Genomic DNA, 10,776 nt, shown 5'->3' on the forward strand with positions numbered 1-10,776 from the left:
TAGTTCAGTTCTAGTTCAGTTCTAGTTCAGTTCTAGTTCAGTTCTAGTTCAGTTCTAGTTCAGTTCTAGTTCAGTTCTAGTTCAGTTCTAGTTCAGTTCTAGTTCAGTTCTAGTTCAGTTCTAGTTCAGTTCTAGTTCAGTTCTAGTTCAGTTCTAGTTCAGTTCTAGTTCAGTTCTAGTTCAGTTCTAGTTCAGTTCTAGTTCAGTTCTAGTTCAGTTCTAGTTCAGTTCTAGTTCAGTTCTAGTTCAGTTCTAGTTCAGTTCTAGTTCAATTCTGGTTCAGTTCTAGTTCAGTTCTAGTTCTAGTTCAGTTCTAGTTCAGTTCTAGTTCAGTTCTACTTCAGTTCTAGTTCAGTTCTAGTTCAGTTCTAGTTCAATTCTAGTTCAGTTCTAGTTCAGTTCTAGTTCAGTTCTAGTTCAGTTCTAGTTCAGTTCTAGTTCAGTTCTAGTTCAGTTCTAGTTCAGTTCTAGTTCAGTTCTAGTTCAGTTCTAGTTCAGTTCTAGTTCTAGTTCAGTTCTAGTATTAGTCAGTTCTAGTTCAGTTCTAGTTCAGTTCTAGTTCTAGTTCTAGTTCAGTTCTAGTTCAGTTCTAGTTATGTTCTAGTTATGTTCTAGTTCTGTTCTAGTACTGTTCTAGTGCTGTTCTAGTTCTGTTCTAGTTCTGTTCTAGTTCTGTTCTAGTTCAGTTCTAGTTCAGTTCTAGTTCAGTTCTAGTTCAGTTCTAGTTCAGTTCTAGTTCAGTTCTAGTTCAGTTCTAGTTCAGTTCTAGTTCAGTTCTAGTTCAGTTCTAGTTCAGTTCTAGTTCAGTTCTAGTTCAGTTCTAGTTCAGTTCTAGTTCAGTTCTAGTTCAGTTCTAGTTCAGTTCTAGTTCTAGTTCAGTTCTAGTTCAGTTCTAGTTCAGTTCTAGTTCAGTTCTAGTTCAGTTCTAGTTCAGTTCTAGTTCAGTTCTAGTACAGTTCTAGTTCAGTTCTAGTTCAGTTCTGGTTCAGTTCTAGTTCAGTTCTAGTTCAGTTCTAGTTCAGTTTTAGACAGTTCTAGTTCTGTTCTAGTTCTGTTCTAGTTCTGTTCTAGTTCTGTTATAGTTCAGTTTTGGTTTAGTTCCAGTTCTGTTCTAGTTCTAGTTCTGTTCTGTTCTGTTCTAGTTCTGTTCTAGTTCTAGTTCTGTTCTAGTTCTGTTCTAGTTCTGTTCTAGTTCTGTTCTAGTTCTGTTCTAATTCTGTTCTAGTTCAGTTCTAGTTCAGTTCTAGTTCAGTTCTAGTTCAGTTCTAGTTCAGTTCTAGTTCAGTTCTTGTTCAGTTCTAGTTCAGTTCTAGTTCAGTTCTAGTTCAGTTCTAGTTCAGTTCTAGTTCAGTTCTAGTTCAGTTCTAGTTCAGTTCTAGTTCAGTTCTAGTTCAGTTCTAGTTCAGTTCTAGTTCAGTTCTAGTTCAGTTCTAGTTCAGTTCTAGTTCAGTTCTAGTTCAGTTCTAGTTCAGTTCTAGTTCAGTTCTAGTTCAGTTCTAGTTCAGTTCTAGTTCAGTTCTAGTTCAGTTCTAGTTCGTTCTTTCTAGAACAGTTCTAGTTCAGTACTATTCAGTTTTAGTTCCTTAAGCCAGTTGTAAAAAGTTCGAAGTGTAAATCAATTTGAATGTGTATATTTATATAAAATTTCTTAAATTTAAATATATATTAACCTTATATAGCAATAATTCTTAAGTATTTCCATATTGCAAATCTCTTTAATTTACATTTGTTGCATGGTTTATTAAACAGACTTTTGTTTTATTTAAATTTTCATTATTTCTTTATTTTATTTCCTTTTTTCTCATTTCATTTCATGCCTGAATGCTTTTCCAACCTTTACAAAAAACAAAAATTATAAATAAAATAAAAAAACTACTGCTTGATCCTATCATCAAATTGAACAAAATAAACTTCCTGCAAATTTGTAAACTACCCATCAATGTATAAAATATCAAAAACAACAATTTCCAATAAAACAATCTGAACAATCTGGCTGAATGATTTCCAAAAAACAAACTATTGTTATGCTCCTTTCTTTTATGTTGAATCCTACCATTCAATCATATGCAAAATATCAATAAATATCAACTATCAGTATCAGCAATCCCACTATGTTCTATCAAATTCTAATCCCAATCTTAATATGCATCAATATTCACAACAGCAGACCGGAGTAATGCCACCAAATGTTACACAGCCTCCCATGCCGCCACCGCATCAAAATCAAAACGGTGGCGGACCAATATATGTGTCTTCACAGCAACAATTGGGTCCAGGTATACCGAATTCACAGAGCGCCAATAGTGTGGTGTATGCCAGTCAAACACAATTGGGTGGAGGCGGCGGTATAGTGGGCGCAGGTGGTGGTGGCATACCCATGCCACCACAACCACCCCAACCGCCAGCCATGCCCAATGGACCACCCGTACCACCAAATGCTTATGGTCAAATGAATGGCGGTGGTCAGGTACAGCAACAGGAGAATCCCTATGGTCAGGTGCCCGCTGCACCACCTATGATGCCGCAGCAGAATAGTGCTCCCGGTGGTAATGTACCTATGCCACCACCACTTAATCGCATGAGCAGTACTGGTGGTGGTCCAGTTGGTCCTCCCAATGCTGGCGCACCAGCTCCGCCACCACCACCTACATTTGGTGGTGCCGCGCCTCAAATGTTTAATAATAATGCAAATACTGTCAGTGGTCCAGCAGCACCACCTCCACCACAGCCGCCCGCTCCTCCAGCACCACCTGCCATGGGTGGAATGGGTGGTGGCGGCGGAGGACCAGCCGCTCCTCCACCACCGCCACCACCTCCCATGGGTGGTATGGCAGCCAAAAAGATGATCCTCAGGCGGATTTAATGGGATCTTTGGCGGCTCAATTGCAACAGGCAAAATTGAAAAAGAAGGTGAGTTTTAGTTTGGTTCTGGTTCAGTTCTAGTTCAGTTCTGGTTCAGTTCTAGTTCAGTTCTAGTTCAGTTCTAGTCAGTTCTAGTTCAGTTCTAGTTCAGTTCTAGTTCAGTTCTAGTTCAGTTCTAGTCTAGTTCAGTTCTAGTTCAGTTCTAGTTCAGTTCTAGTTCAGTTCTAGTTCAGTTCTAGTTCAGTTCTAGTTCAGTTCTAGTTCAGTTCTAGTTCAGTTCTAGTTCAGTTCTAGTTCAGTTCTAGTTCAGTTCTAGTTCTGAACTAGTTCAGTTCTTGTTCAGTTCTAGTTCAGTTCTAGTTCAGTTCTAGTTCAGTTCTAGTTCAGTTCTAGTTCAGTTCTAGTTCAGTTCTAGTTCTGTTCTAGTTCAGTTCTAGTTCAGTTCTAGTTCAATTTTAGTTCAGTTCTGAACTAGTTCAGTTCTTGTTCAGTTCTAGTTCAGTTCTAGTTCAGTTCTAGTTCAGTTCTAGTTCAGTTCTAGTTCAGTTCTAGTTCAGTTCTAGTTCAGTTCTAGTTCAGTTCTAGTTCTGTTCTAGTTCAGTTCTAGTTCAATTCTAGTTCAGTTCTAGTTCAGTTCTTGTTCAGTTCTTGTTCAGTCCTAATTTCGTTCCAGTTCTGTTCTAGTTTAGTTCTAGTTCAGTTTTAGTAAAGTTCAGCATAAAATATATTTTTTCTCTATTGCAGTCCACCCCAGCCCCTACAGAGAATAGCGGTAGCAGTACTCCAAGTGGTGGTAGCGGTAATTATGGCACCATTGGACGCAGTACTAATGGCATGGCCTCTATGATGGATGAAATGGCCAAAACGTTAGCACGACGACGTGCTCAAGCAGAAAAGAAAGAGGTAAGTGAAATGTATTTCAGTTAAGAGAAATAATTCTCGGAATATTCGCGATAAGAAGTTTTTGCTTGAAAAGAAGGAATTCAAAAATTGTTCTAATTCTTGCGTTTTTCAAACAGCCCGAACCGGAACCCGAAGTTAAACAAAGACCCTGGGAAAAATCCAATACTCTGCCACATAAATTGGGCAATTCAAATTCCAGCAACTCAAATGCTAACTCAAATAATACATCGAACAGTGGCGGTGAATCACCCAGACCCATGCGCAAACGTTTCGGCAGTGCAAGTGAAGAAACGATACTTAAGGTAAAAAAAAAAACAATAATGAATTTTAATTTCTAACTAAGATTAATAATAAATATATGTACTGACTACCAGCAGGTCAATGGTGATGGCTTATCGGTAGCATTATCGGGCAGTGATTTGGAACAATTAAAGGCTGAAATTGTGAGAGAAATGAAACAAGAAATACAAAAAGTTAAACAAGAAATCATAGATGGTAAGTTTGCTGTAGACAAAGTTTAACAGTTGATAATTGTTCCTTCTTTTGCAGCTATCAAATCTGAATTTAACAGAAGATAAAATAATTATCTTTAGGTAAATAATTTTGGATCTGATTATTAAATAAATAATGTATTTTATACATAATATATAATAAAAACAACAAAAAACCCCCATTATATTATATACATTTAACATAAAATGCATAGAATACACAAAACATAAGAAGAGCGACAGAAGGAGAGCAAACAGCAACAAACTGCTAAAAACAATTTTTTTACCCTAAAAAAAAACTTAAAAACAAGAAGAAAAAAACATTAAAAACATGTTTTTTTTATATAAATATACATTTAATATAACAATTATTAATAAATATAATAAAAATATGTTTTTTTTTTTATATATATGTAAGGCAATTATTAAATTAAAACACAATTTAAGCATATATACTTATACATACTATACTATATACATACATAATTAACTTACCATACATTATAATAATAATATATATTATTAATATTAATAATTATATAAAATAAATATAATATTATTTAAATATTATTATTAATAATAATTAAAATTTATTATTAATTAATAAAACAATCAATATATAAAACAAAATTTAAAAAAAATATATATATATACAAAAAAATAGTTCGCAAAACAAACACAAACAAACCATTTTCGATTAAGACATTTTAACATTAAAACATAATTATTAAAAAAAATAATTCATATATATTTAGTTTGGTTTTTTAGTTAATACGTTTTTATACTTTGTAAAATAAATAAAAAAAAAACAAATCTTTTAAATATATATACTACAATACTTATATGTATTTCAATATACTATATAATTCTGTGTAAAATTAATTCTTTAGCTTTTGTTTTTGTTCTGTTCTAGTTTTGTTCTAGGTCTGTACTATAGACTGAACTATAAACTAGACTATAGACTAGACAATAGAATATACTATAAACTAGACTATAGACTAGACTATAGACTAGACTATAGAATATACCATAGACTAGACTATAGAATATATTATAGAGTAGACTATAGACTAACCTATAGACTAACCTATAGACTAAACTATAGACTAGACTATAGACTAGACTAGACTATAGACTAGACTATAGACTAGACTATAGACTAGACTGTAGACTAGACTATATACTAGACTATAAAATATACCATAGACTAGACTATAGAATATACTATAGAGTAGACTATGGACTAACCTATAGACTAAACTATAGACTAGACTATAGACTAGACTATATACTAGATTATGGACTAGACTATAGACTAGACTGTAGACTAGACTATAGACTAGACTATAGACTAGACTATAGACTAGACTATAGACTAGACTATAGACTAGACTATAGACTAGACTATAGACTAGACTATAGACTAGACTATAGACTAGACTATAGACTAGACTATAGACTAGACTATAGACTAGACTATAGAATATACTATAGAGTAGACTATGGACTAACCTATAGACTAAACTATAGACTAGACTATAGACTAGATTATAGACTAGACTATAGACTAGACTATAGACTAGACTATAGACTAGACTATAGACTAGACTATAGACTAGACTATAGACTAGACTATAGACTAGACTATAGACTAGACTATAGACTAGACTATATACTATACTATAGACTAGACTATAGAATATACCATAGCCTAGACTATAGAATATACTATAGATTAGACTATAGACTAACCTATAGACTAACCTATAGACTAACCTATAGACTAAACTATAGACTAGACTAGACTATAGACTAGACTATAGACTAGACTAGACTATAGACTAGACTATAGACTAGACTATAGACTAGACTATAGACTAGACTATAGACTAGACTACAGTCTAGACTATAGACTAGACTATAGACTACACTATAGGCTAGACTATAGACTACACTATAGGCTAGACTATAGACTAGACTATAGGATAGACTATAGACTAGACTATAGACTAGACTATAGACTAGACTATAGACTAGACTATAGACTAGACTATAGACTAGACTATAGACTAGGACTATAGACTAGACTATAGACTAGACTATAGACTAGACTATAGACTAGACTATAGACTAGACTATAGACTAGACTATAGACTAGACTATAGACTAGACTATAGACTAGACTATAGACTAGACTATAGACTAGACTATAGACTAGACTATGGACTAGACTATAGACTAGACTATAGACTAGACTATAGACTAGACTATAGACTAGACTATAGACTAGACTATAGACTAGACTATAGACTAGACTATAGACTAGACTATAGTATAGACTAGACTATAGACTAGACTATAGACTAGACTATAGACTAGACTATAGACTAGACTATAGACGAGACTATAGACCAGACTATAGACTAGACTATAGACTAGGCTATAGGCTAGACTATAGACTAGACTATAGACTAGACTATAGACTAGACTATAGACTATAGACTAGACTATAGACTAGACTATAGGCTAGCCTATAGACTAGACTATAGACTAGACTATAGACTAGACTATAGACTAGACTATAGACTAGACTACAGTCTAGACTATAGACTAGACTATAGACTACACTATAGGCTAGACTATAGACTAGACTATAGGATAGACTATAGACTAGACTATAGACTAGACTATAGACTAGACTATAGGCAAGCCTATAGACTAGACTATAGACTAGACTATAGACTAGACTACAGGCTAGACTATAGACTAGACTATAGACTAGACTATAGGCTAGACTAGACTAGACTATAGACTAGACTATAGACTATAGACTAGACTATAGACTAGACTATAGACTAGACTATAGACTAGACTATAGACTAGACTATAGACTAGACTATAGACAAGACTATAGACTAGACTATAGGCTATAGACTAGACTATAGTCTTGTCTATAGACTAGACTATAGACTACACTATAGACTAGACTATAGACTAGATTATAGACTAGACTATAGACTAGACTATAGACTAGACTATAGACTAGATTATAGACTAGACTATAGACTAGACTATAGACTAGACAATAGACTAGACTATAGACTAGACTATAGACTAGACTATAGACTAGACTATAGACTAGACTATAACCTAGACTATAGACTAAACTATAGACTAGTCTAGACTAAACTGTAGCCAACTGTTGGAAGTCTATAGGGTAGCCTACAGGTTAGATTATAGACTAGAGTATAGACTAGACTATAGACCAGACTATAGACTAGGCTATAGACTAGACTATAGACTAGACTGTAGACTAAACTATAGACTAGTCTAGACTAAACTGTAGCTAAAACTATAGTTTAGACTATGGATTAGCCTATAGACTAGACTATAGACTAAATTATGGACTAAGTTAGCCTACAGGCTAGATTATAGACTAAAGTATAGACTATACTATATACTGAGCAATTAACTATACTATAAACTACACTTAGTACTAGAGTAAAGATTCCACTATATACTAGACTAGAGACTAGTATATATACTTGTCTATAGACTAGATTAGAGGTTTGACTATAGACTATTCAAGCCTATAATAGTCTATCTCCTAGTCAATGGATCAGTCAATTTACTTGTCTATGTACTGGTCTATATACTAGCCTATTCGGCAAGTCTATGGACTAATCTTTTGATTAGCCGATTCACTAACCTTTGGTAAAGATTTCCAGCTTTCTGACTAGTTAATTTCTGACAATGTTCTCTTAAGCCGCTATAGAACGTAATGACCTTTAGAGTCCGGTTCTGAGGTTGGAAGGCACTTCCGTTTAACTTTTAGCTCTTAAAACTAACCTCCCTTAAGCCGTTATTGAACGTAATGAACGTTAGAGTCCGGTTTTGAATTTGGAACGCACTTCTGTTTAACTATTAGCTATTAAAACTAACCTTGTCATTTTGGTTTTTGCGTACAGTTAGAGCGCAATGAGTATAACTGTAAGAAGAGAAGAAATTACGGAAGACAGAGTTGAAGAAAGGCAGAGAGAAACTGAGAGTAGGAAAGGATGAAGTAGCGAATGTTAGAGATGTGAAAATATAGAACAACTAACTTGAGTTCTTCATAACTAAATGGTAGCTAGGACTGTATAATCAAACCCCATTAAACAAACTTAATAATGACCGTAATCGTTGTGAAAGAACATTGGATAGATCAGAAATACAAGAACATCTCAGTATCTGAATGGTTTACCACCTCCTCCTTATCTATATAATGAAAAGTCTTAACCCTAATATCACAACTGTTTGTGGGATCCATTTATTCATTGCAGTTTTTAAAGACCTTTGTAGAAAAATTTTACAATTACAGGAAGTACAGCGAAAGTGGTACTTGAAAGTCACTCATTCATCTATCGTCTGCCACAAGTGGGATCGTTAGACAGCCACCATTTGATTGTCCACACTAAGGGGCGACACGTGTGGTGATATATTGAGGAACCTCTAGTAGAATTTTACATTTTTTTAACGAAATTTTATACAATTTGGAAACTTTAAAGCTAAAGAATTAACAAAACATTCTAATTTCTTTAAAACCTAAACAAAAATCTTCTTTTAAACTCATACACTCACTCCTCATGCAACACCAACCCATCTTCGTTTTACTAAAATATCATTAAATCCTTTTAAACAAAAACAAATTAAAACACACTAACAAATTATTTAAGATTAAAACAAATATATAGGAAATATTTACAAAAAAAAAAAAAAAAACAAACAAATAAATTACAATTTTATATATAAAAAATAAATGAACTGAATATTAATTTTTGTATTATTTATAAATAAGTTTTGGGTTTTAAATGATTTTTTTTTATGAAACAAAAAAATAATATACAAATATTTAGATAAAACGAAAATGTTAAAAAAAAACGGAAATTATAAAAATAAAATTTAGCTAAATCCCACAAATAAAGCGTCTAACGATTTACAGATATATAAAAAAAAACGATTACAATACACAACAACTACACAAAATATAAAACAAATAAAAATTAATAAAAAAAAAAGTCCCTTAAATTTAAAATGAAATAAAAATTTAAACTTTACATAATGTAATAAATATTAATGTTAAAAAAGCAAAAGTATTTGTATTTATATATTTAACTTCAAGCAGTTTAAAGGCGGTATAAAGGTAAAATATATTGTGATTTTAAACCCAAGTTTTGATAAATAATTTCAAAAATTTTTCTCTAAATAATGTCTAATGTAAAAATTGTCACTTTTTAACATTTTTAAAACAAATTTATAAAAATTTAATTTCTTATTCAAATTATAAAAATAATTTTTAATTTGTTAAGTTTTTTCTATTATTTTTCAAAACTTTTAAACTACTTTCATTAATTTTTTTAAATTTATTTTCCAATTGCTTTTTTACACCTGCCTTTAACTGCTCCTACTTGTATGTCTAATTAAATTAAGTTTTTTTGTATTATTTTTTTATAAAATTTATAATTTTTTTAAAAGTTAGTAAATAGCGTAACAAAACCAATTCTATATAAATAAAAATATAAAAAAAATAAATAAAAAAAACATGTTTTCCACTTTCATTGTAGTGTATGAAAAAAAGAAAAGAAACAAAATGTCTGCTATAAATGTAGTAAATTTTTTTATACATGGACTAAGAGCAAATAAAAATATTAGTGTATAAGAAATTTAAATAAATTTAGAGTTAATAATGAAAAATAACAGAAATTTTAAAAGATTTGTGAATATTTTTAAGTTCTAGTTAAGTTCTAGTTCAATCCTAGATGAGTTCTAGATGAGTGCTAGTTCTGTTCTAGTTTAGTTCTAGTTCAGTTCTAGTTCAGTTCTAGTTAAGTTCTAGTTCAGTTCTAGTTCAGTTCTAGTTCAGTTCTAGTTCAGTTCTAGTTCAGTTCTAGTTCAGTTCTAGTTCAGTTCTAGTTCAGTTCTAGTTCAGTTCTAGTTCAGTTCTAGTTCAGTTCTAGTTCAGTTCTAGTTCAGTTGTAGTTCAGTTCTAGTTCTAGTTCAGTTCTAGTTCAGTTCAAGTTCAGTTCTAGTTCAGTCCTAGTTCAGTTCTAGTTCAGTTCTAGTTCAGTTCTAGTTCAGTTCTAGTTCAATTCTAGTTCAGTTCTAGTTCAGTTCTAGTTCAGTTCTAGTTCAGTTCTAGTTCAGTTCTAGTTCAGTTCTTGTTCAGTTCTTGTTCAGTTCTTGTTCAGTTCTTGTTCAGTTCTTGTTCAGTTCTAGTTCAGTTCTAGTTCTGTTCTCTTTCAGTGCTAGTTCAGTTCTAGTTCAGTTCTAATTCAGTTCTAGTTGAGTTCTAGTTCAGTTCTAGTTAAGTTCTAGTTCAGTTCTAGTTCAATTCTAGTTCAGTTCTTGTTCAGTTCTAGTTCAGTTCTTGTTCAGTTCTAGTTCAGTTCTAGTTCTGTTCTCTTTCAGTGCTAGTTCAGTTCTAGTTCAGTTCTAATTCAGTTCTAGTTGAGTTCTAGTTCAGTTCTAGTTAAGTTCTAGT

At 32.3% G+C, this 10,776-nt stretch overlaps 1 protein-coding gene across 1 annotated transcript; it reads left to right on the forward strand.

The window, feature by feature from the left end:
• Positions 1–1,984: 1,984 nt before the first annotated feature.
• LOC119612815 (protein enabled-like) lies at positions 1,985–4,672 on the forward strand (the record flags this gene model as incomplete). The annotated part of the gene is given in 6 exon segments (XM_037968687.1): positions 1,985–2,825; positions 2,828–2,910; positions 3,607–3,765; positions 3,882–4,067; positions 4,143–4,260; positions 4,315–4,672. Coding segments are annotated over 6 exon segments (1,416 nt in total), but the record flags the coding sequence as incomplete, so codon positions are not given.
• Positions 4,673–10,776: the final 6,104 nt, after the last annotated feature.

Source organism: Lucilia sericata, unplaced genomic scaffold (assembly GCF_015586225.1).
Source record: "Lucilia sericata isolate MDLA Ls3-8-SP2 unplaced genomic scaffold, ASM1558622v1 Contig001835F_arrow, whole genome shotgun sequence".
NCBI classification, from domain to species: Eukaryota; Metazoa; Arthropoda; class Insecta; order Diptera; family Calliphoridae; genus Lucilia; species Lucilia sericata.